This window comes from Balaenoptera acutorostrata, chromosome 18 (genome assembly GCF_949987535.1).
Source record: "Balaenoptera acutorostrata chromosome 18, mBalAcu1.1, whole genome shotgun sequence".
NCBI lineage: Eukaryota > Metazoa > Chordata > Mammalia > Artiodactyla > Balaenopteridae > Balaenoptera > Balaenoptera acutorostrata.
This window is the reverse complement of record NC_080081.1, coordinates 14,122,913-14,150,017: the sequence shown is the minus strand read 5'-3', so window position 1 is coordinate 14,150,017 and position 27,105 is coordinate 14,122,913. Positions and strand designations below refer to the sequence as shown.

Sequence of the window (27,105 nt, the reverse complement as noted above, 5' to 3'; positions counted from 1 at the left end):
AACTTTAAATCATCTAAAGTAGACTCTGCCCAGTCTCTGAGCAAAACAACAATTATGAACTTCAAAGGGAAACTTGCTGTACTTTGGAGTTGAATCAATTGCTTCCTGAATAAAACCAAACTCATATTCACTTATACAACTTCAGCATAGTCATGATATTTTTGGGATAATCTTTGCACGAGTCCAAAGTCAAAACTATGTAAAAACTATTCACAAAGAATTTTTGTTCTCATTCCAGCACCTTCCACCCTGTTCACCAGCCCCTACCCTTGGCCCATAGAGGTAACACATTTTTCCCCCAAAGTTTCTGGTTTATCCTTCTGGTGTTTCTTTATACAAATATAATACAAACACATATCTTGTTTTCCCTGTTTTCTTATGCAAAATAAGACTCACCAATAGAGTGCACTATCATACGTATGAATATTTGAAATCCGCTTTCTCAGTCTAACTCTGATCTGCATTTCCCTTATTATAGAAAGATGAATCATCTTTCTGTATATTTAAAGACCACTATTCTTTTTTGTGTGTAAACCCTCTGTTTACATGTTTTGCAACAGTGACATGTTTTACAGGAACTGTACCATTTGGTGCGTATGGATAAGATGTTGGAGCAGTGACATATTTCCAGGGTGTTCATGTGGCCCATCCATTTTGGCTACATTAACACTGCAAGGGACATTCCACAATTTTTTAACTTTCCGATCACAATCACCCCTTCCTTCTCCAAGGTTGGAACTCCCAGTTTAGTTACCTCCCACACACTCCACGTGTTAGTGGGTAACATGGACTACCAGCCCAGACACCTTTGCCTGGGATTAGTGACGTGAAAGCCATTATTCCCTTGTCTTTCTCTCAGTGTGTTCCTAAAGAGGCAGTAAACAAGACGGCCATATACAGTGTCAAGACTGACTTACTGAATAAATTCAAGGTTCCTTGCTCAGTAATCAAAGCTTGTTTCAAAACTGTTTCACTGCTAATTCCAAGCGGATGAGAAGTGGCCAAGGTGACAGCAGTGGGTGGCCCCAGCATCCCTGAGCAGGCTGGAGCACCTGGTGGCCAGCATAGATACAGGAGGTACAGTCTGTGCTGCTGCGCACATAGGGCAGAGGTCCCTACTGCTCCTTTAATTTTTCAGAGTAATCCTGGCTATTATTCCTTGTCTACTTCTTCCACATGAATTTTTAGACTCATCTTGTCAAGTTTCAGAGGAAAAAAAAAACCACTCCAGGTTCTGATTATATTTACAAATTAACTTAGAATTGACTTCATTGTAATCTTCCAATACAAGATACGTCCTTCAACATGCCCTTAAGTAGACTGTCAAATTTTTCTTTATACAGGCTTTACCTACTTGTTAAGTTTATTCCTATATACTTTTTGTGTTGCTGTTGTAAATGGAGTCTTTTCTTACATTATAAATTTTAACTAGTTGCTTGCAATATATGGAGCCTATTGATTTTTTTTTTTTAATTTTAACCAAGGTTCTTTAATGGAGAAATGAGTACCAGGTATAAAAGTTTGAGGGCATATCTCTAGTTCACATTTCACCATCTTGTCCAAAACTCTACTTTGGAGATTTTTTTTCATCTTTGTATTGTTAAACTTTATGCCATTCCTCTGATACTACATAGTACATTCTAGATTGTTAGAATTATAGAAAAGTCTGGCAACTTCACTGCTGTGAAAACTGGAACTACAGAAATAACATTATAAAAGAACTTAATACTATTTTGTTTATATAACAGTCTTTCAAGATGTAAGTGTAAAACTTTATTATTACCATAAATTGATGATAACTCCAAGTAAAGTAATAATTTAACAAAATGGACATAGTTTAAAATATTGAGAATTATTTTCATTTAAAGTCACTAATATCAGTCTCGTAGATTATGATATTCTCTCCCTCTTTCTGACATACTCCAACTGTCTTACATATGTAAATATACATAGATATTTATGTATGATGTATTTTTCTCTATGTGTGTGTGTGTATATATATAAAAATGTGGGTTTATGTATATGTACATATAAATATGTGAACACTAAGCAGAGGGGCACAGTTACTGAGGCGGACATTGTGCTAAGTCACTTTATATTCTCATTTAATCCTCCTAATAATCCAGTGAAATAGATACTATTCTTTTTTTCTTTTTTTTGGATGCATAGAACTGATTAGCTTTTATTCATGTTACAAAGAGTTCTTTTCTTTACAAAACTTATCTTTCTGTCTTTTTTTTTTAAACATCTTTATTGGAGTATAATTGCTTTACAATGGTGTGTTAGTTTCTGCTTTATAACAAAGTGAATCAGTTATACATATACATTTATCCCCATATCTCCTCCCTCTTGAATCTCCCTCCCACCTTCCCTATCCCACCCCTCAAGGTGGTCACAAAGCACCAAGCTGATCTCCCTGTGCTATGTGGCTGCTTCCCACTAGCTATCTGTTTTACATTTGGTAGTGTATATAAGTCCATGCCACTCTCTCACTTTGTCCCAGCTTACCGTTCCCCCTCCCAGTGTCCTCAAGTCTATGCTCTAGCAGGTCTGCATCTTTATTCCTGTCCTGCCCTTAGGTTCATCAGAATCATTTTTTTTTTTTTAGATTCCATAAATATGTGTTAGCATACGGTATTTTTCTCTTTCTGACTTAACTTCACTCTGTATGACAGACTCTAGGTCCATCCACCTCACTACAAATAACTCAATTTTGTTTCTTTTTATGGCTGAGTAATAGTCCATTGTATATATGTGCCACATCTTCTTTATCCATTCATCCGATGATGGACACTTAGGTTGCTTCCATGTCCTGGCTATTGTAAATAGTGCTGCAATGAACACTGGGGTACATGACTCTTTTTGAATTATGGTTTTCTCAGGGTATATGCCCAGGAGTGGGATTGCTGGGTCGTATGGTAGTTCTATTTTTAGTTTTTTAAGGAACCTCCATACTGTTCTCCATAGTGGCTGTATCAATTGACATTCCCACCAACAGTGCAAGAGGGTTCCCTTTTCTCCACACCCTCTCCAGCATTTATTGTTTCTAGATTTTTTGATGATGGCCATTCTGACTGGTGTGAGATGATATCTCACTGTAGTTTTGATTTGCATTTCTCTAATTATTAATGATGTTGAGCATTCTTTCACGTGTTTGTTGGCAATCTGTATATCTTCTTTGGAGAAATGTCGATTTAGGTCTCCTGCCCATCTTTGGATTGGGTTGTTTGTTTTTTTGATATTGAGCTGCATGAGCTGCTTGTAAATTTTCGAGATTAATCCTTTGTCAGTTGCTTCATTTGCAAATATTTTCTCCCATTCTGAGGGTTGTCTTTTCCTCTTGTTTATGGTTTCCTTTGCTGTGCAAAAGCTTTTAAGTTTCATTAGGAGCCTATTGATTTATATATTTTAATTGTGCATTCTATTATCTTTTGCTATGGACTGAATTGTGTTGCCCCACCCCAAATCCATATGTTGAAGCCCTAAACCCCCATGAGACTGTATTTGGAGATGGGGCTTAAGGAGGTAATTAAGGTTAAATGAGGTCATAAGGGTGGCACACTGTGTGCACACAGAGGAAAGGCCATGTGAAGACACAGCAAAAAGGCAGCTGTTGACAAGCCAGGAAGAGTCCATATCAAATACAGAATTTGCTGAAACTCTGATCTGGGACTTCCAGCCTCCAGAACTGAAAGAAAATTAATTTTTGTGGTGTAAGCCACCCAGTCTGTGGTACTTTGTTATGGCGGCCCAAGCAGACCAACACACCTTTCTACATCTAATTTTTGTCTTTAGTTGATTCTCTTATATATTCCTCACTTTTCCCCAATTTTTACACTTCCAATATACTTCTCTTGACTAATGATGTGGGCTAATAACTAATACAATAATAATTACAGTGATGATAATGTGCTTCATTGCCTTGTTCCTGATTTTGGTAAATATACCTCTAGCAATTTTCTATTAGTAAGATGCTGACTTTTAAGCTGAGATAAACACAAATACATATGCACATGCACACTTTTAATCATGTTAAGGAAGTATAATCAATTTCCTTATAAAGCGTTTTTTTATATTCAGGAATAGGTCTTGAATTTTATAAAATGCTTTTTCGGCATGTACAAAGATAATCATACAATTTTACCACTTAGATCTAACGATAGTATATGAATAGATTTCCTAATCTATTGACCATTCTTGCATCCCTCAAGCTCCATTCAATTATGAAATATTATCATTTCATTAGTTTTACTATTTTTACCTGTATTAATTTCTTCTGCTTTTGCTTTTCTTTACTGTTCTTAACATTTTAAGTCTGATATTTAATTCATTTACTTTTTTTTCATTTTATTGATGTAAGACTTTTTCTCTGAACTTTGTTTTATTTGGGTCCCAAAGATTCTAATATCTTATGTTTTCAAATGTTGTTATCAAGAACTGTTGCAATTTTGATGTGTATTTATTTTTAAAAATGTTTATTTTATTTATTTATTTTCCTTATTTATTTATTTATTTTTTGGGCTGCGTCGGGTCTTAGTTGTGGCACATGGGATCTTTGTGGAGGCATGCGGGATCTTTTTTGTTACGGTGCGAGGTCTGCTCGGGTTTCTCTCTAGATGCAGCGTGCGGGTTTTCTCTCTCTAGTTGTGGCACACGGGCTTCAGAGCGCGTGGGCTCTGTAGTTGTGGAACGTGGGGTCTCTTGTTGAGGTGCATGAGCTCAATGGTTGTGGCACACGGGCTTAGCTGCCCCGCTGCATGTGGGATCTTAGTTTCCCGACCAGGGATCAAACCTGGTCCCCTGCACTGGCAGGTGGATTTTTTACCACTGTACCACCAAGGGAGTCCCTTGATGTGTATTTTATTTTCCCTTCTACTTAAGAGTAAACAGAGTTTTTAACTTCCAAGTGAATAAACCCTTTTTTTCTGATTTTGTTATTGATTTCTAGTTTGCATTGACATTGAGAATTTTTTTTCTATTTTACCCACTTTCTGGATTTTTTGCCATTACTACTTCATAAAAACTTGAAGAAAGGCATATTTTTTCTATTATCAGGATACAAAATTTGTTATATAGCCAGAAGACCTATTATCTATACAATCATAATGTCATTTGGTCTTCTATATCTTTACTTACCATTTCACTAGTCTTAGAGAGGTATATTATATTTCTCCTTCCATCTCCTGTAGTCTGTTTCATGAATGTTGCTTCAGTGTTTTGATGTAAAAATATTTTAAACTGCTATTGTAGCCTTGTGAATTATAGTCCTTAGTATTATAAAGGGCCATTTTTTGCTCATTTATATTTTTAGAACTGAATTTGGCTTCATGGCATTTTAAGGTCACTACCCTTAAAACACAGTATTTGCTTGGTATACCTTGTCATGTCCTTTAATTTTTGACATTTCTAAATTACTTTAAGAGTTTTTATTTTACATACATTGTACATGCCTAATGAAACAAACTGAACATTTTTGCTAATATGTTAGTTAAGCTTATTTACATTTATTGATATCACAGACCTGGTTAGCCTCAAATGTCATTCTTTCATGCTGTATTTACTCTTTCTAGATGTATTTTTTAAATGTCTCTTTCTTTTCTTGTGCATTCAGTTCTCTTCACAGTTTGGAAGATTTAGACTTTTGTTCCTCTAGTTACTATTAAACATGTATGTTCATTTAATACCCTCAGTCATCTCTTTCCTTAACCAACAACTAATGATTTCTGTTACAAAAAATAATAAAATTAGCCTTTAACCTCTTTCTGCTGCCTTTCCTCTTGCACAGCCCAATTTTATTCAATAGTTTTATATTCATTAGTGGTTAACTATATACTTTTAAATAAGTTCAGGCTTCCACTGCTTGACTTTTCAGCTTTAATTATATCTTTGATTCCTGAGTATTACAGTTAAGGCAATCAGCAAGTTTATTCTATTTTCTACCCCCCGCCATATTTATTAGTTGCAATATTTTATCTTTGTCAGAGTAGGTACTATTTACATACTATACTATCACCCTGTCCCTCACTTTCTACTTTTAGTTCTACACATAAACATATTCAATGCCCAACAGGCAGTTGTTCTGCCCAAGAATCTTCAATCAGTTCTTGGTCGGAGAAATTCCTCAGAAAGTGTTCTTGGGAGCAATATTCCCTGAATTTTTGCATGTTCAACATTTTTGTAGCCTGTATATACATATCTTCTTGAAGGACAGTTTTTCTTTCCTTGAATGTCTTGTAGATGGAGCTTCACTGTTTCTTGGTGTTGAATTTGTTTTTGAGAAGTCTGATGCCAATGTGATTTTCTTTCCTTATCATCTTTTTTATTAAATGCATAAGTAATTAATTTCCTTTGTTCCCTATAAAGTTCAATAGCTTATATTTGACCACTCTTGGTCAATTTTCCCAAGTTACACAGTGCACCCTTTTTATTTGTGGATTTGGAACTTCTTTTATTTCTGAAAATTTTCTGATTGTAGTTTTAAGCATTTGTTCTGTCCATCTGTTTTATTTTTCTATTTCATGGACTCTAGTCTAGGTATATTGGATTTCCTTTACCTGGCTTTACTTTATCATCTTCTCCTGAGTCCTTTCTATTTCTTTTTTTTACTATCTCTGCATTTATTATTTCTATCTACTATGTCTTCTGCTGTGTTTTCTATAAGGTCAGTTCTCCTTTGTGCCACTTTATAACTTTAGTTTTTACTTCAGAAATGGTTCTATCTTTACTTTCTACACCTTTGCAAAGTCCTTCCAGTTCCAGTTTCACATTCCCTTGTGAATCCATCACAGTGGTTTACCTTTGGAACTATCCCATTTGGTCCTTCCAATTAGGTCCTCTTTAACCTCATGAAATTCTTCAACCTCTGGAATCAAAATCATCACATAGAACAAAGCTTTGATGACCAGGAACACCCCCTCTGGACTATTAACTGAGCAAAAAATAAACTGGATTATGTGATGCCACTGATACTTTGGCATTCCTTTCTTTTCCCTCCTTTTTCTTTCCCAACCTGTCTTCCCTTCTTACTGCAAGTGGCATTATTCAAACAAACAAATACAAAAATTCTTATAAGAAAAAAATGCATTCTGCTTGAAGAATGGTAAGAGCAATAAGGAAAATTACAGAAAGGAGTAGTCTCAGTTTTGAAGGATAAGCAAGAATTTGTTAGGTGGTCAATGAGGCAAAGAACATCCCAGTTGGGATGACGTGTTGCGGCTTCTATCACTCAGTCTCCCATGAACTGTGCATCTACTTCATTATCATCATTGTAGTTGTTTGGCATCATCAAAACAGCTGATATTTACTGAGAGCTTACTCTGTCTCAGTGTAACAGGCACTGTTGATGGGCTAACCTGGCACTATCTCTAAGCCATTTCTCCTCTGCTCCCCTCAATCACTAGAAAAGTAAACACTAACTTTTCTAGTCTCCCTTGTGGCTAGGAATATCCACATTACAAAATTTTGGCCAATGAGACAGAAGTCAAAGATGGCTGAAGTGTTCCAGAAAGGCTTCAGTCAGGATGAATGTGGTTTGATCTTCCTGCCTCTTTCTGCTTTGAATCCAGACAAGTAGTCTGGAGCTGTGGCAGCCATTCTGCAACCATAAAAGAAAAAACCATGTCTGTGGCAACCTACTTTGAGACTTCTGTTTTTTTTAATATTTAACATTTTATTTATTTTTGGCTGCATTGGGTCTTCGTTGCTGTGCACGGGCTTTCTCTAGTTGTGGTGAGCCGGCTTCTCATTGTGGTGGCTTCTCTTGTTGTGGAGCATGGGCTCTAGGTGTGTGGGCTTCAGTAGTTGCAGCATGAAGGCGCAGAAGTTGCGGTGCATGGGCTTTAGGGTGTGTGGGCTTCAGTAGTTGGGGTGCATGGGCTTAGTCGCTCCACGGCATGTGGGATCTTCTTGGACCAGGGCTTGAACCCGTGTCCCCTGCACTGGCAGGCGGATTTTTTTTTTTTTTAAACATCTTTATTGGAGTATAATTGCTTTACAATGGTGTGTTAGTTTCTGCTGTATAACAAAGTGAATCAGCTATGCATATACATTTATCCCCATTTCTCCTCCCTCTTGCACCTTCCTCCCACCCTCCCTATCCCACCCCTCTAGGTGGACACAAAGCACCGAGCTGATCTCCCTGTGCTATGTGGCTGCTTCCCACTAGCTATCTATTTTACATTTGGTAGTGTATATATGTCCATGCCACTCTCTCACTTCGTCCCAGCTTACCCTTCCCCCTCCCCGTGTCCTCAAGTCCGTTCTCTACGTCTGCGTCTTTATTCCTGTCTGGCAGGCGGATTCTTAACCACTGCGCCACCAGGGAAGGGACTTCTTTTTATGCGAGAAAAATGAACTCCTACTGTTTAAGGCCCTGTGTGCCTGGGATTAATATTACTTAAAGCCAAACCAGTCCTATGTAATAAAGCCAGGAAGTGTTCTCAAGTACTTCCTAAGTATTAACACAGTTAGAATCATTTGGGGTCTTAAGGTAATTTAGGAGACCATTTAGCAGAATCTTATCAAACTAGTGATCAACTGTGTACTATATGTTATAGGATTCTAGTAATGTTCCAGTGGTCTAAACTTGGCTTGGTCCTCACAAGCTTTTAAGCAAAACTAATGAGAAACAGAAGTATTATCTCATAGCCTTTATTCTCTATTTTGTGAAGAAAACCATACAGCATGGGCAGAAAATTTGGAGTATATAAGGTTAATGAGAAAGTAAGTAGGATCTATGTCAGGAAAGATTGGCTAGGATCACAAACTGTATGCTATATAAAGTAGACAATATAAAAATGAAAAAACCTGAACTGTTTTAATAATCAAAAAGTACAAGTTAACATTTTCTTTTTTGTATGAAAATTGAAGATCCAAAGTCTAAAATATAGTGTTATTAGTGTAGTAAATTTTTTTAAAAAGGAATTCAAACAAACCTTTTGATTTTCCTGTATTTCCTCCCTCATACGTTGATTTACAGCAATTCTGGTCAGAGATCTGGGAACATAAATACAGATACAATTCATTCTTTCTTAAATGTTTGGACTAATCTATGATTCAATGCAATATAATACTTTGTACGAGAAACTAAAAACTCTAAAGGCATCATGACAGAAGTGTACATTTCCACATAGCCTATTTGACAGGTGGTACTATGGCTTTCATTTGACAAGGGTATTTGATTCAGGTGGAATAGAGACTGTCAAAAGTTCATGTGCACAAACTGTACGCATTACATGCTGTTGCATTTTTCAAGAATACTTGATTGAAAATGCTATTTTGTGTCATTTTGCCCATAGGGAGAAATTCTATATGAAATTACCAATGTCATTATATGTATCGCTGCAAATAGGCAATTTTTGGAATATGCGTATATAAAGAATTTTGGTTAACCTGAGATCTTTACCACGGTATGTAAGTTCTAAAATACTGATAATGTTGACTTCATATATTCACTCTATAAGGGAGCTTATAACTCCCTTATAATTTAAAAACAGAGCAAAATGTCTTTTAAATAAGTCTATAAATTATATTTATTTGACCTAGTAACTACTAAGAATGCTTAATTAGCTATTTATCTGTCAATTTTATGCATAGAAGAAAATGATTTAAAAATTAAAAGATTGTTAATGCAAAGTTTGACATTAAGTAAAACTCAAGCAGAAGGGTGTATCTTAAAACAACCCACAATAAGTGTGTATTACCTCCTAAAATCTGGCAGCATTTGAGATTAACTGCAACTGAAAATCTGATAATGCAAATTTTTCATTCATTTATCAAGTATTTCATTTCAATGAACATTTACTGGCTGTCTACAGAGTGACTTTATTTTTTTTTTTGATGAAAAATAAAAACCATTTATTAAGTCTGAACATATATGGAGGCAAGATTTTTAGCCTTGGGCATCAATTATGGTTGCACCATTGACGGAGTCTGGAGGAAACCAATCCAACTCGCTTCATCCCAAGATTCAGGAAGCATCCACAAGTTCATGGAGTAATGACTTATCAGAGTAACTGTAGAGATACGCTTAAGCCTACAATTCAGCCATTAAGCAGTGTTAGCACAGTTGGCAATTTTTTTTTTAATGACCAACCACAAATTAAGAGCAGAGTTTAGCCACAAAACCCCTGACTAGTTATAATGACTTACCGTCAAAACAGCTAATCAACTATCTTCCTAAAACTAAAATTATTTCACTTTATTTGATCGAGTAATTTCAAAAGCTACTGTTAATTAACAGCAGTGTGGCTAAACATCTATGTTTATATACACATGCATATTTCATGTTTTAGTATACATATACTGACTTCTCAAATTCTTGATTTTGCTTAAACTAAAACTGAGAGTCATGTCAATATATTAATTTTTAATCTGTAAATAAGGTGACAAATGTCTCTATTTTCAGGGTATCGTGAAAAGGTTCTTGGTATCCTGTGGCCAAACATGTACTACTTATTTATCTTACAAAGGTATTGACTGCCTAGATTCAGGATTCAGTAATTTGTGCTGTGGATAAATGTACCAAAGTGTCTGAAACAAATAGAGGCGTAGTGATTATCCCCTGCTTAAGAAGGGATGCTGAGGACACAAGGATGTTCTCCAGTTCCTCTCAGTGAAGCACTATTGCTGCACCTGTCACATGTTGTATATCTTCGATATAAGCTAACTTAGCTTATATTTCACTGGTTGCTTATAATTTTATACTATTATTCCTACAAATGCATCAAAGTCTTGTTATTTTGTAAATCCTTATATAACGTGGTAACCAGAATTGTATCTACTGGTTACTTCTAGATATGGAAATGTATTATCTATTGAACTGGAAGATGCGTTTAATGTAGTATTAATATTTCTGAAAGCATTTCAATTAGATATCTTATTGGCAAAAAAGTATTCCACAAAATATTCTATACAATTAAGACATTACTAATTGTTTGGAATCTGAAAGGGCAAGAACATGATTTGGCCATACATTGGGCATAGGTCTATTTAGAGTAATATTTTTCATCATCCTCTGTAGGGTAAAGAGAAAAATATCCCCTTATTATATACTGCTTAAATCAGTTTTTTCTTGGATTACCATCTCTCACTGCTTACGTTTAAACAATTTTTTAAATACATTATTTTTTCCTTTCCATTTGCCTCTAATTCAAGAGTTCTATTTTGTAGTATGTATACATATGCATGCACAAGCCAATATTTTGCTCTAGTTAAAAAAAACCCAATATACATAATGAAAAGAGACCCTGATCTCATAAACACTATATATAACAGAATTAACTGATATCATTATGTTAAATGAAATCAGCTATTTTCATAAAATTTATTTAATGGAAAGAGTTCTGACTATAATCAAATCAATAAGCTTTAATATACCTGGCTTTTATGGGGAAGTTCTGCGAAATGTCCTTCATTAATTTTATGGCATCATAAACTGGAGTGGACATTATTTGAGAAGCTGCTTGAAAACTAAGATCTGGAAGGAAAAAAATATCATTAAGGAATCTAGCATAATGTTAGACCTTAACAGACATTTCCATGTAATTTAAATAACGCTTCTTGCCATATATTCATATATAGACACATTAACAAACACTCATATTTAGCATTATTCAAAAGTTTTAAATGAAATGGAAAGCTATCACTTACATCCAATAAGGTAAGTTTTACACTTTTATGAATAATTGTCATTTAATACCTATTTTTTGTTTTCCACAAATTACAGTGTAACTTCAAAAAGAGGTATGAAAAGAAATGCTGATGCAAAGCTATCTTTTCTTAGGTTAAGTGAAACTGGCAACAAAAAGCTTTGACAAAAAGAAATAAGAGGAAGGAAAAAAAAGCTTTGAAGAGCCAATTCTGAAAAGAACTTTAAGACCTAATGTGTTCATTAACTCAGTAAATATGAAACATTCGCTTTCTTTTTCAACATTTTTTTACCTTTATACAACAATAAAAATAAAATCCTAAACTTGGTATGATTTTACCTGAAATGATAGTTCTCTGGAAAGAAAAGTGCGTGTGGCTTACTGTAATCAGTCTCAAGTATGATAGAAGCAGTAATCTGCGTCTCATTGCTTTGTCAAGAGTCAGAAATGATTTTAAAACTGAATTCTTTCATTACCTAATAGTGAAGCGTTTTGTTTCTCTTTAACATCTCACCAGAATTGGAATCCTAGCTTGTCAAATACTAGCAAAATGACCAGTTTATCATAGCGAGACTAGTTTTGTTTCTACCTTTTCAGTGTACAGTGGCGAATCCAGCTGGAGTCAAAGCCTAGAAAAGATGTTGCCAGGGCAGCCTCCCATGGACTGGTAAAGTCTACTAGACCAAGGTTCAAACTCCAGCTCTATATCACTTACTAGCTGAATAACTCTAAACAGAATTTCCTTAACCTACCTAAGAATGTTTCCACTCCCCACCACTAGTGGGGCTATCAGTGCTCACTAAAATCTCCTAATTGCAAACACAATGGACTCTTTTCAGTCCTTATCTTACCAGGATCCTTCTGCCATAGGATCACTTCCTGACAAGAAAAAGTAAAACTTTCTATTCAATAAATGGTGCTGAAAAAACTGGATGTCCACATGCAAAAGAATAAAACTGGACCCCTATTTTACACTATACACAAAAATCAACTCAAAATACATTAAAGACTTGAACTTATGACCTGAAACCATAAAACTCCTAGAAGAAAACACAGGGGGGTAAGTTCCTTAGCACTCACTGGTCATGGCAGCGATTTTTTGGATTTGACATCAAAAACAAAGACAACAAAAGGAAAAATAAACAAGTGGGACTATATCATACTAAAAAGTTTCTGCACAGCAAGGAAATCCTCAGCAAAATGAAAAGGCAACCTATGTAATGGGGGAAAATATTTGCAAATCATTATATCTGATAAGGGGTTACTATCCAAAATATACAAGTAACTCATATAAACTGCTACAGCCACTATTGAAAACATTACGGAGATTCCTCAAGAAATTAAATAGAACTACCATATGATCCAGCAATCCCACTTCTGGGTATATATCCAAAGAAAATGAAATCAATATCTTGAGAGATACCCGCACTCTCATGTTCATTGAAGCGTTAGTCACAATAGCCAAGGTATGTAAACCACCTAAATCTCCGTGGACAAATGAATGGATAAAGAAACTGTGGTGTATATAAACACAATGGAATATTAAAAAAGAAGGAAATCCTGCCATTTGCAACAATGTGGATGGATTGTGCGGGCATTAGACTAAGTAAAATAAGCCAGACAAGAAAAAAAAAAAAAAAAACAGCATCACTTATACATGGAATCTAAAAAAAGTCAAACTCATAGAAACAGAGAGTAGAAAAGTAGCTGCCAGAGGCTGAGGGTGGGAGAGACAGGGAAAGGCTAGTAAAAGGGTACAAACTTTCAGCTCTAAGACTGAATAAAATCGGAGGATTTAACCTGTAACATGGTGACTATAGTTGATAACATTGTATTATATAATTGAAATGTACTAAAAGAGTAGAACTTAAATGTTCTAACCTCAAAAAAAGTACCTGATACATAAGTAGGTGCTCAATATTGATGAATGAATGGGTGAATGAACAGTAAACTTACAGATAAGATCCTTTGTGTCTTCTTATTCTATTGCTATTAAAGGCAATTTTAAGCAACAATTTTTAACTGGTGTGTATATATTTATGCTTTTTTAGATGAGAAAACTTGAAGTCATTACTTATATGATTGATATAACAACTTATAAAAGAGTATTTCTAGTTTTGTTTAGTTTTGTGCATGTATCTTTTTAAATTGAAGTAGAGTTGATTTACAATGTTGTGCCCATCTCTGCTGTACAGCACAGTGACTCAGGTATCCACATAGGTACATCCTTTTCTTGGTATTCTTCTCCATTACGGTTTATCACAGTATAGTGAATATAGTTCCCTGTGCTATACAGTAGGACCTTGTTGCTTATCCATTCTAAATGTAATAGTTTGCATCTACCAACCCCAAACTCCCATTCCATCTCTCTTCCCTCACCCTTGGCAACCACAAGTCTGATCTCTGTCTGTGAGTCTGCTTCTATTTTGTAGATAAGTTCATTTGTGCCATAATTTAGATTCCACATACAAGTGATATCATTTGGTATTTGTCTTTCTCTTTCTGACATACTTAGTATGATAATCTCCAGTTGCATCCATGTTGCTGCAAATGGCATCATTTCATTCTTTTTTATGGCTGAGTAGTATTCCATTGTATATCTGTACCACATCTTCTTTATCCATTCATCTGTCAATGGACATTCAGGTTGTTTCCATGTTTTGGCTATTGTGAATAGTGCTGCTATGAACACAGGGGTGCATCTATCTTTTCGAATTATAGTTTTGTCCAGGTATATGCCCAGGAGTGGGATTGCTGGATCATATGGCAATTCTATTTTTAGGTTTCTGAGTAACCTCCATACTGTTTTCCATAGTGTCTGCACCAACTTACATTCCCACCAACAGTGTAGGAGGGTTCCCATTTCTCCACACCCTCTCCAGCATTTGTTACTTTTAGACTTTTTAATGATGGCCATTCTGACCAGTGTGAGGTGGTACCTCACTGTAGTTTTGATTTGCATTTCAAAAGAGTATTTCTTTTGAGGACAGTATATGATGAAAGATCTTGCCTGAGAGCATTTGGCTACATGATGTTATACTTAAAAACAGTACGCCATAGAGGTAAAGAAAGAATTTAGGCTCTAAAATGAGAGAGACCTGCTGACTTTAGGTATCCCTGACTTGTGCTTTATGAGATTGGTGACCTCAGACTAATTATTTTGTATGTTTCTCAGTTTCCTCATCTGGAAAAGCAGGATATCTATCAATATCCCATGAGTTTAAAAAAAATTTAATTAGGATGATGCATATAAAGAGCCTAATACTGTGCCAGACAAATAGTATTAGCTAATATTTTTATCACCGCCAATCACCATCATCATCACGACCATGGACAACTATATTTTACACAGTTCTGACAGCACAACTAGTCTTTTAAAACTTTTTACAACATGAATGGAATTTTTCTTCACATATGCTGTTCAAAAGTCCCTGAAAATTCACTCATGAAATCAGAGAAACTGTAAATAACAAGTAAATGAATATAATATTAGCATAGTCTATTAACATCTTTTGCTTTTTCCTAAACTATTCCATACCTAGATGACTCATAAATTATTTAAGTCCTTCACTTTGCCTCTGAAATCCAGATTCCCATATTTAACTGTCTTCCTGGTTTTACCACTTGGATACTTCAAAAGCAGCACGTTCAATAACAAATTTGTGATATTCCCACCCATCTTTGCCCAAATCTGGTCCTCTTTAGTCTTCTCTTTCCAGAAAATCCACCACTGTCCATCCAGCTGGGTAAACCATGAATCCAGCAGTTGTTCCTGATATCTCCTCTCCCTCACACTCCATTTGCAACCCCTTGAAAGGGTCTTTGATAGTCTCTCTAAATAACCCACCCTCAAATTTATTCTAGCCCTTCCTCCGATCTCAATTCAATCACCACTTCTTGAGGAACCCTCCCCTTTCTGTTACCCCTTCCCTGCCCCCATCCCACCAGTCAGATCTTCCTGGCATATGCCCTTCTTCATCTTACTTCCCTTTACTTTGCAGCAATTACAATGCTAATTTTTACATTGGTTTTTAAAGTTGTTTATGTTTGTCCAAAATCCTTTGAATAAACGTGGTGTCTGCTTTAACTCTTATTTTATCTTCAGAATACAGCACTTTTTCCAAGTGTCAGTTGGAACCCATTAGTTAGTAGTGAAATCACATTAGTGGATAATGTGAAGGTTTTTTTTCTCAAATGCAATAGGGTAGAATAAAAGAAAGTTTTGGGCTTCCTTGGTGGTGCAGTGGTTAAGAATCCACCTGCCAATTCAGGAGACAAGGGTTTGAGCCCTGGTCCGGGAAGATCCCACGTGCCACGGAGCAACTAAGCCCGTGCGCCCTAGAGCCCGCGCTCTGCAACAAGAGAAGCCACTGCAATGAGAAGCCCGCGCACCGCAGCGAAGAGTAGCCCCTGCTCGCCGCAACTAGAGAAAGCTCACGTGCAAGACCCAATGCAGCCAAAAATAAATAAATAAATTTATTATTTTTAAAAAGTCTTATAGAATTAATAAAATGTGGTAAACATATCTATGCTGAAACTTTTTTTTTAGTTTTAAGCATATCTGTGTATTCACACATTATACACTTGTGTATGGGTCTTGATGTAAAATATACTTCCTACTCCAGGTCTCAGCCAAAAATTATAAAACCATGGTTGTAGGGACATGACTGACTCCTAGTAGAAATTCAATAAACACTTGTTAAATCAATCAAAAAAGGAAAAGGTCCTGATCACTTACTCTCTCCTGAATCTACTTCCTTGGCTTCTGTAATGTGCTCTTCTAGCTGTCATCATTCCACCGTGTCTACTTTCCCCACGCGGACGAGCACGCAGTCACTCCCTTGGGCACTGATTTGGGCACCTTACACTTTCAGTTAGCGCCCCCCACCTTTAAAAAACCTCTATGCTAATACTTTCAACTTTTAAATCCTCTCCTTTTAGTATAAGGACATTATATTCACCCCACCACTGGACCTGGTCATCTGGATATGTCACCATCACTATAAGTCTATCTTTTTTAACGCCAGTCTCATTATTTCTGGGCCCCGTATTCAACCCCCAAACCCACTTACATGTTTTATATTCTCTCTACTCAGGCTCCAAGCTGGAAATTTTAAATTAATCTTTGACTCTTTTCATCTCCTAAATATTTGCTAAATCTGGCCTTCCTCTCTATGCCTTTTACCACAGTCATCGTTCTATCTCTCGCTACACTAATTCAATGATGTCTTAACTAGATTTCCTGTTTCTAGTCCATTCAAATATACCTTCCACAGACATCAGTGAGGTTAATTACAAGCAAGCTAACTTTGCATGTTCTCTGTTTACCAGCCTTCAGAAGCAACCTATCACTTACAATTTTCTAAATTATGGGTCTCTGAAATTGACTGTGCTGACAGTTAAAAAGCTCTAAAAATATACTAAACCCCACTGAATTGTACTCTTTAAATGGGTGAACTGTATATCAAGTATATTTCAGTAAGTTGTTATATTAAAAAAAAGTTGATGAGAGATGTGATAAAAGTTACAGATTCCACAAAAAAGTGACATATTCCCATGACCCACTAAACGTTACAAATAATGAAAAAGAAAATTACAAACTGAAAAGGAATTTTGGTTCATTCTCAAATTTTGGTTCAGTCTCAAAATATCTGCTTATAGGATGTCAGTATGGGAGCTATTCTAAGTTCGCAATGAAACATGCGATGGTCTGTTAAGATCAAAATTTTAAAGAGAAGAAAACTAAGATTTAGTTCTGATTTCTCCTGACTTACTAATCAGGATTTCTAATCAATGCTATAGATTCTCTGAAATGTTATTTAATACCTGAGATGAATCTATAACTCATGTACACTTTAAAAATGATTAGATGATATCAAATAACTGTACTTTATATAATTTTATATCTTACAAACATAAAAATATGGTTTGCTTGATGAATAACCTTTTAATTAAATTTGTATTTCCACAAAAGTAATGCATATTAGTCACATCATTAGTAATTATTATTGCCTATGAAATAATTTATATCATGTTATATAAAAGCCTATTTAACAAAACAGAGATAAGTTACTAATACGCTATGTTAATGTGGACTGAAATACTATACCTTGTAGTTCCCAGACTTTCAAAGGCATCATTTCTTTATTACTCTCAATCAGGTATTTTTGGAATGTTGTCAGATTATCTCTAAGATCTGAATATCTTTCTCTGTATTAGAATATTAAGTAATGTTAATTATCATCACCTACTACAAATTACTACTATACAAGCAGTATATTTTTGAAATTAACTTTTCCAAATATTTAGACACAAACTAACTGTTCACCAAGATAATAATAAATAGTGATGCAGCTATATCCACAGAACTTAAAAAAAAATGAGGGCGACATGCATGTCTACTTTTTTCAATGTATAAAACAAAACAAAAGAAAACAAAATCTGGAAGGATGTACTCTCATTTGTTAACATTACCTGTAAGGGATCCAAGTGTGAGGGCAGAATTATTAGTTTTTATGTTATACACTTTTTATTTAACATTTTATAAATTACAAGTCTTGCTTTTATAATTAAAAATGAAAACTATTTTATAAGGAAAGACAATAATGCTTCCTATACAATTTTAGAGTTTACTCTATTTCTGAAAAGTTCCATCTTTGAAACTTATAAAAAACTTAAATAAGATAATTCTGCCTAATTAAACATATCTAAGTATTTTTTAGAGAGTGCCAAATAATAATATAGCATGATATTTTACTATACTTATAATAAAAACTATAATCTTTTTTCTTCCATCTCTCATGAAATCAAAACACAGTACCATTTCATATTATTAGACAGAATTGTTTTAAAAAAACTTTATGTAGCTATCAGCACAATTTATAAACAAATACATATTTTCAACAGTAAAGAGAAATAAATATTTTAAAACGTGAGATGAAAAATAAATATACAGAAATAGATTAATCTTATAGTTAACAATAATAAATGTACTACAATTTCGTATCTTGCAATTTTATTACAATGTGGGACCACATTTTGAAAATGAATCAAGTCTGCTCTTACAGTGAGAAAGCAACAGAACTTCTTTGAAAAGAAGTTCACTATGAATTAAATTAACCACTCTTTTCTCAATATTTTAAGTTACAGAGTAATACTAAGTTTATAAGAGCTGTTATATTGTTTTTCATGTTTAATCATAAGCTTAACGATAATTTTCACGGCTAAAATTATTTATGTAATTCAGGCAAAAACACATTATTCATACAATACCTCAAAGCAGAAGGTTTTTGCCTAAATCAATTAATTGTGTAAAAACTAACTTTGAGTATTTCCTCTCTAAAAAAACTAATATCCCAAGGTTCCAAAGGCTTTCTGGAAGACATGCAATTTATTCCCATAAATAGTTACGTTTAAAAAAAAACAGAACGATGGATTCTAAGATGCGAGACACAGATGGAAATGGAATAAAAATGTTATCTACTAAATAAAAATCTTACTTAAAATAAATCCATTTTACAAGATGCATTAACTTTTTAAGGCCACTAGTATACAACTTGTCCAGTAAACCGTAGAAATACAACTCAGTCATCTGTATGAAGGAGCATAGTGTCCAAAAATGTTCCCCTCGCTCTGTACAGTTATCTACTCACCAGGAGAATGGACCTAAGTGTCCTTTATAAATATCTGTAATACTAAATAAGAACTAAAGATATTAATAAAAATGATTCTTTATTTTTAATTAATGTTGTCTTTATAATAGAATCATAAGCTTTCCCTTCTTGTAAATCAGAGAAACCACACATAAGATGACAATAAACCCCATCCATTAACATTCAGAGAGCACTCACCATCCTATTCCTTGTCTTCAATCAGTGATGCAGGAAAAAAAAAAGGGTGCAGAACTTCAATTTTTTGAAAGGTTACTTATATGTGTATATGAAATTAAGACCAGAAGTTAAAAGGTATTTAATATGGCAATATATGGCACAGAAATTTAGGGAAATAAATATTTTCTCTTCTTTTGAGACATGAAATTTTTGATTTTTTTCATGCTAAAAATCCAATATATTAACTATGATTTTTGTAACCCATTAGATCTGTAAAAGATTCCATAAATTTTTGTTTTAGTTTTTAGCCAGAGATAACTCTGATCACTTTCAATTCCAGTATCTCTAACCATCTCATTATCCTGTGGAATTAGCGATTATTTTTCAATTTTGTGCTTTTCTGCATTAACCATGTGTTACTTTTGTAATAAAAACAATAGTATGTATATTTTTAAAACGTGAAACATATGCCAACCCAGCATACTGAATCAATTCCTTTAAAAACAAACTTAAGAGTATAGTAATAGTTTCATTTCAGTTCAGACTTACTTTAATTTCCCAAAGAGAAATCCCTGAACTTCATTTGTTTCAGTAATATCTTCTACAGTAGTATTAGTCGCAGCTATATTTTGGAAACAAAAACAAAATAAAATGAAAATATTTCAGACTGGAAAAGGAATATGTAATAAAAAATTAGAAGAACTCAAAATAAAATCAAATTCCATTTGTTTTACCTTGTTTTTCTTTCATGGATCCGCTCAATGAGACACGAGTGTGCTCTCTCTTTTTAAACAAGCTTGATTATTAAATATTTAAAAACCATCATAAATGCTCTATAGATCATTTCGTAGTCAAGTTCTATTTTATACCAGAATGATAAACCAAGGAGTCTGCAACAAACCCTGGGCTTAGCTCTTAAGCCAGCAAGAAATCCAAACCCTAACAGATACAGGAGTTCTCACATTATTTCTGACACCTTTAGACATAATCAAGAAATCTTTAGAAAGACACCAAAACTCATGGCCTCAAAGAATAAGGATATATTTTATGTTCATTTCTCTTCCCCTCTCCTTTACTTACCAATAATTATAGCATACAGTGTGGTAAGTGCTATGTGTGAGGGCACTCTGGGATTCTAAGAATCTGTGACTGTAAGCAGTATGGGCTACGCTCCATCAGAGCTCGTCAAGTACCCTTCTCCCGTCTTACTCGTCTGAGAGTCTGGACCTCTAGGACCGCAACTAAAAACACTGGGTGCTTTGATCCAGTCTTCCTTTCCCTCCCTTTCATTCATTCATCAGGCAAATATTTACCGACTGCCTTCTATGACGCCCGATGCCTGCCAGATAGACACCAGGAAGAGAGACGCAAAAGACACAAACCTCAGCTGGTGGAAAAGGAGACAAATAGACAATTTTAACAGACTGTTTAAAACTTTTCCAAAAGAAAGCACAAACTATGTGGAATACAGAAAAGGGAAAACCTTCCTCTGACAGAGCAGGAAGATGGGCAGCCGTCTCAGAGGTACTGACTGATATACATGATTCTTAAAAGATGAATAGGCCTTAGATGAATAAAAGAGGTGGGAGATAGGAGGAAGGTTTCAGGCAGAAGGAACAGCATATGCTAAGGGACGAGAGTGCTCTACAGAGGTCACGAAGGCTGGGCGTGAAGCCACACACGGAGGCATCCGGGGAACAGAGAATTCTCCTGTAGAGTAGTTTAGTGTTACAGGACCACAGCGCACAAATAGAGGGCTGAGGGACGGTGATTAGGCAGAAAGAGGCCAGAACGTGAAAAGCTTTCTCTGTTATGCTGTATAGTGCTTGAATTTATGAGGAGGTTACAGGGAACCAGTCCGGGATTTTAACTGGTGGAATCATAAAGTCAGATTTTCATCATAAGAAGCACAGTCAGAAAGCACTGTGGAGAACAGATGGATTCTTCTATTTGGGGGATGAGGGGACTAGGGGTACTGAAGAGAAGGTCAGTTAGAAGCCTGATACCCATATACAGAGGGAAAAAAAGAAGTGAACTAAAGGAGTGGCAACTAGAATGGAGAGAAAATATATTCCGAATGTACGACAAAATTTAATGTGCAATTTGTAATACAGAAATACATGTGATCACGTGACTTTAAAAAAAAATTCTACAAGCCCAAGGATGGCTAGAAAATGCCTTATGTTACTATCATGACTGTTAAACAAGATACTAAATTATAAAGCATTGTAGAGCTATATACAAGCTATATGGAAATATATAAAATCTGGGCATTATTATTTCTACTATACTTTTTCAGTAACTCTTTAACCAGCAGGATTTTCAATCACAATAATACAGATGTTGATTTGTAGCACATTCAATAGGAGGGCTAGAGCTAAGCTGTGATCAGGGTAGGGCTGCCAGGACCAGATCTTGAATAGAAAAACAAAACTGTAGCAGAAGCAACATCTGAGACCATATAAAAGAATGAATTAGAAACTCCTAACCAAGAATCAGGTACAAATACATTTCCAGTGAGCCAGGTAACAAAAGATTTCCATAAGAATCTGAAAAGTTCTTTAGTGTGTTTAGGTCTCCAGAATCCTTCATCTAGAGCATGCATTCAGTACACAGGACACAGACACTGGACTGGTAGATCACAAATCTAATCAATCTACTGCATCTAACCAATCAATTCACAGCCCTCTCCATCCCACTTCAAAACAAAAACAAGAACACAAGACCACCATCCTAACTTCATTATATATAAATACTTCAGACCAAGACTTGTAAGGCAGTGCTACCAGTGAGTTTTAGGTTCACTGAGATACTGATCCCCTTAGACCGTCCCCCCACCCTTGCTCCCAGGGGGTGACTCGGCACATCATGGGCCGGTCTGAGCTCCTGGGTCAGTTCACCTCTAGCCATAAGCAGCCTCATCTATTGCTTCTACGTACCCTACATATATTATCAACTCTTATATGTTGCGGAAAATGGCTGGGAAGCCATTGAGTAAAAGCAAATATGCTACTTCCACTTTTTGAAGTTTTTGAGAGCACAATAATATGAAATGTATTTCTTTTAGTTTAAAGTTAAATTCCAACTAAGGAGGAACATGTCTACCCTGTCTCCGGCCTCATATTAACGTGTGTAGGATTACAGTCATTTTCTTTTTTCAACTGAAGTGTGTAAGCCTCCAAATGTTCATTCCACTCGAATACAGAGAATAAACTTACTTTTGACTTGGGTATCATCCAATGCTTTGTATTCTGTACTCTTAATCGCTAGCTCCACACCATAGCCAGATAAGTACATTTTCTGTGAGGCTGGTTTCTGTTCAAACACATTTATTTAAAAAAAAAAAAAAAAAAAGAGAGAGAGAAAATATTTAGTTAAACATCTGCTTTTGAATTCAGAATGACTGCGTATTAGGACATGAGGGTAAATTACTAATATTGAAGTAATCACTGTGAAATAGTGTTATTTGGGGGATATTTATAGTCTCTCTAGACAGTCTATCAAGGAACTAGAATTTGGTTGATGACCACTTCTTCACTTTCTAAAATCCTTGTCACGACTCTGATGTTTTAATTACTTTTTTACAATGAAAAAAAATCTGATCTTTTTCTGTTATACCATGGTAACTTTGCCATCTTTCCCATGAATTAATTAACAGAGGATCACATACAATCGAGTTTCAACAAAACTGTACTCTTTTGGGGGAACTACACAAGATTTGCGAAACCAGTAAACGTTATTCATCTGCTAGTTGTCTGGATGTAGGACATCCAGCGTGTCCCCAAAAGCAAAACTAGAAAGTAGAGGCAAAGGAAACAAAAAAGCTCAGGGGGGGCCAGGCCGCCCCTCCCACGGCGCGACCGCTCTCCCACCCCGGCTCCGCCTCCAACCGGGTGGGTCGGGGCGCGGCGGACTGTCCCCAGTGCGCCCCGGGAGGGTCGCGCAGAAAAAAACAAACAAACAAACAAACAAACAAAAAAAGCTCAGTGCCTTGAAGAACCTATTTAAGTCTTTCTTCATGTTTCTCAATGATTAAAATATACCAAATGCCACAAATTAATACCTATTCTTGCAGTGAGAGGTAACAATTTGCCTAAAACTGAGTTGTCTTAAGTATTTATGATCAGCATTTGGTAACTTTTCTTTCACCTTTCCAAAAGTGCAAATATAAAACGTACTTCTAGAGACTACTCTGTGAAGGAAGAGAAGTCATCACATTTCTTCAAAAAAGTAAGCATATCTATACACTACCAAACGTAAAATAGATAGCTAGTGGGAAGCAACCGAATAGCACAGGGAGGTCAGCTCTGTGCTTTGTGACCACCTAGAGGGGTGGGATAGGGAGGGTGGGAGGGAGGGAGATGCAAGAGGGAAGAGATATGGGAACATATGTATATGTATAACTGATTCACTTTGTTATAAAGCAGAAACTAACACACCATTGTAAAGCAGTTATACTCCAATAAAGATGTTAAAAAAAAAAAAAAGTAAGCAACCTGGATGAATATATGTAATATTTTAGAAGATGTCTAAGGTTCTTTCTAGCTTCTAGACTGAAATTCTTATCAGTTGTGCTACGATCATTACCATTTGGCATATCCTTTCATGGGTTAGAAAACGCATTTAACCTAGCACTCAGCAAACTCCTGTGAAGATGTTATGTGTCTTTGCTTAACTAACGTTTGCATGAGGGCAGTTTTGCAGTTATAAACATGACAGAGGAAGAGGCAGAGGACAAACAGAAAGAAAACCTTAATAGTGTACTACGGTTTTTAGTTTCTTCTTTCCTCCCTAAACTTCTCCCTCAGCCTTCAAAATAAGTATACGACCACAGTGACTATTCCTGGACTATTCTATTTCTAAATAAGATGACGTAAGAATTAGTTTCAGATATGCAGACAAGTGTTTAACATTGCTGCCCACACTAAAATTTAATTTGCTAATTTCTCAGGCACATGCTATAATGCAAGATAGCATGAGGAAACTGGGTTGTTTATAATTATAGTAATCTGACAAAGTTGAAAATCTTTTAAAGAGTTTTCAATTTCATCCAGCTCAATTTAAAAATATATTTTGACTATCCACTCAAAAGACAATCAGTTGGTGGCTAGGCAAACTGAACCTCTAAGTCCACATATCTTGTTATAGTTCATAAAAGAAATGCAATTTCACATAACCAATTTCCATTATCAGTTCTGGAATGTTACCAGCTCCTCAGTAATAAAGATAAATGTTTATTAATTTCATATTTACTTTCTCCTTTTGAAATGTACTGATATAAAATTTGAATTGTAGTTTAATAATTTTGGATTTGCAAACCAAAAATGCTCATAGGCTAAATCAACTGGTGAAAAGAATCTTTCTTCATTATCCTATTTCTTCTTTCCCCACAAAAAAGCATCTGTTCAGAAGGTAGCACAGGGACTTCCCTGGTGGCGCAGTGGTTAAGAATCCGCCTGCCAATGCAGGGGACACGGGTTCGAGCCCTGGTCTGGGAAGATCCCACATACTGCGGAGCAACAAAGCCCATGCACCACAACTACTAAGCCTGCACTCTAGAGCCCGCGAGCCACAACTACTGAGCCTGCGTGCCACAACTACTGAAGCCTGCGCGCCTAAAGGCCGCGCTCCGCAACAAGAGAAGCCACCGCAATGAGAAGCCTGCACAACAGCAATGAAAACGCAACGCAACTAAAAAAAATAATAATAAATAAATTAATTTTTTTAAAAAGTAGCACAAATAAGTCTATTTTTATTAGGACTACATGCTGACTAGATTTACAGTATAACTATTTTGGATGTACAATATGTCATTAATTAAATAGAAGGCCATAATTTGATGCTACAAAGTACCCAGATAGCTGGTGAATATGCTTTCACAGAATTATATTTAATGGTCACATTCTCCAAATAATAGCTTGGGACATTGATTCCCAATAGATGACCATACCACCCGGGTGCGGGGTGCATATTAAAATCACTTGGGGGACTTTTTTTAAAAAGATAAACATATACTTTGATCTCCCATTCCTTTTCTGATAATTGACATATAACATTGTATTAGTTTAAGGTGTGCAACATACTGATTTGATATCAATTCAAATCAAACCCTTGAACAGCATGGGTTTGAACTGCGTAAACTGCACTGGTCCACTTATACATGGATTTTTTTCAATAGTAAATACTACACTATTACGCAATCCATGGCTGGTTGAATCTGCAGATGTTGAACCATGGATACAGAGGAACGGCGTATATACAGAGGGCCAGCTATAAGCTACACAAAGATTTGTGAATGCGCAGAGTGTTGGAGCTCTTAACTTCCAAGTCATTCAAGGGTCAATTGTATTATGAAATGACTACCACAGTAAATTTAGTTAATGTCCATACCTCGCATAGCTACAGTTTTCTTTTTCTTGTAATGAGAACTTTAAGATCCACTCTCTTGGCAACTTTCAAATATTCAATAGAGTACTGTTAAGTATAGTCATCATGCTGTACGTTACATCCCCAGAACTTGTTTATCTTATATCTGGAAATTTGTACCTTTTGACCACCTTCACCCATCAACCCTCCCCGCCCCTCAATTTTAGAAACCACCGATCAGTTCTCTGTTTCTATGCATTTGGTTTTTTTCACATTCCATATATGAGATCATATGATATTTGTCTTTTTCTGTCTGATTTAGCATAATGCCCTCAAAGTCCTTCCATGTTGTTATAAATGGCAGGATTTCCTTCTTTTTTAAGGCCAAATAATATTTCATTGTGTGTGTGTGTATATATACACACACACACCACATTTATCTATTCATCCATCACTGGACACATAGGTTGCTCCTATATAAGTAATGCTGCAACGAGTATGGGGGTGCAGATAGCTTTTCAAGATGGTGATTCCATTTCCTCGAGATATATACCCAGAAGTGGAATTGCTGTATCATATTCTAGTTCTATTTTTAACTTTTTGAGGAACCTCTATACTGTTTTCCATAGCGGCTGTACCATTTTACATTCCCACCAACAATGCACTAGGGTTTCCTTTTCTCCACATCCTTACCAATGCTTGTTAACTCTTGTCTTTTTGACATATAGCTATTCTAACAGGTGTGAGGTGGTATCTCACTGTGGTTTTGATTTGCATTTCCCTGACAATTAGTGAGGCTGAGCACCTTTTCATATACCTGGTGGTTATTTGCATGTCTTCTTTAGAAAAATGTTTATTCAGGTCCTTTGCCATTTTTTAATTGAACTGTTTCTTTTCATTTGCTCTTCAGTTGTATGAGTTCCTCATATATTTTGGATATTAACCCCTTATCATATATATGATTTGCAAATATTTCCTCCAATTCGGTAAGTCGCCTTTTCATTTTGTTGATGGTTTCCTTAGTTATGCAGAGGCTTTTTTAGTTGGATGTAGTCCCACTTGTTTATTTTTGCTTCTATTGCCTTTGCTTTTAGGGTCAAATCCAAAAACTCACTGCCATGACCAATGTCAAGAAGCTTTTTCCTTATGTTTTCTTCTAGTTTTATGGCTTCAGATTTTATGATTAAGTTATTAATCCATTTTGACTTAATTTTTTTGAGTGGTATATGATAGCGGTCCAGTTTCATTTTTTTCATGTGGCT

General features: G+C 35.5%; 1 protein-coding gene across 2 annotated transcripts in view; it reads right to left on the bottom strand.

The window, feature by feature from the left end:
• UGGT2 (UDP-glucose glycoprotein glucosyltransferase 2) overlaps positions 1 to 27,105 on the bottom strand; it is a 190,299-nt gene that overhangs the window by 132,609 nt on the left and 30,585 nt on the right. For both annotated transcript variants that reach the window (XM_057533190.1, XM_057533189.1), the window contains exons 6-10: positions 22,696 to 22,792; positions 20,027 to 20,099; positions 17,758 to 17,858; positions 11,377 to 11,476; positions 8,934 to 8,994 (exon numbers count right to left, since the gene is read on the bottom strand). In XM_057533190.1, coding sequence (XP_057389173.1) covers positions 8,934 to 8,994; positions 11,377 to 11,476; positions 17,758 to 17,858; positions 20,027 to 20,099; positions 22,696 to 22,792 — 432 coding nt within the window. The remainder of the gene's footprint in view (positions 1 to 8,933; positions 8,995 to 11,376; positions 11,477 to 17,757; positions 17,859 to 20,026; positions 20,100 to 22,695; positions 22,793 to 27,105) is intronic.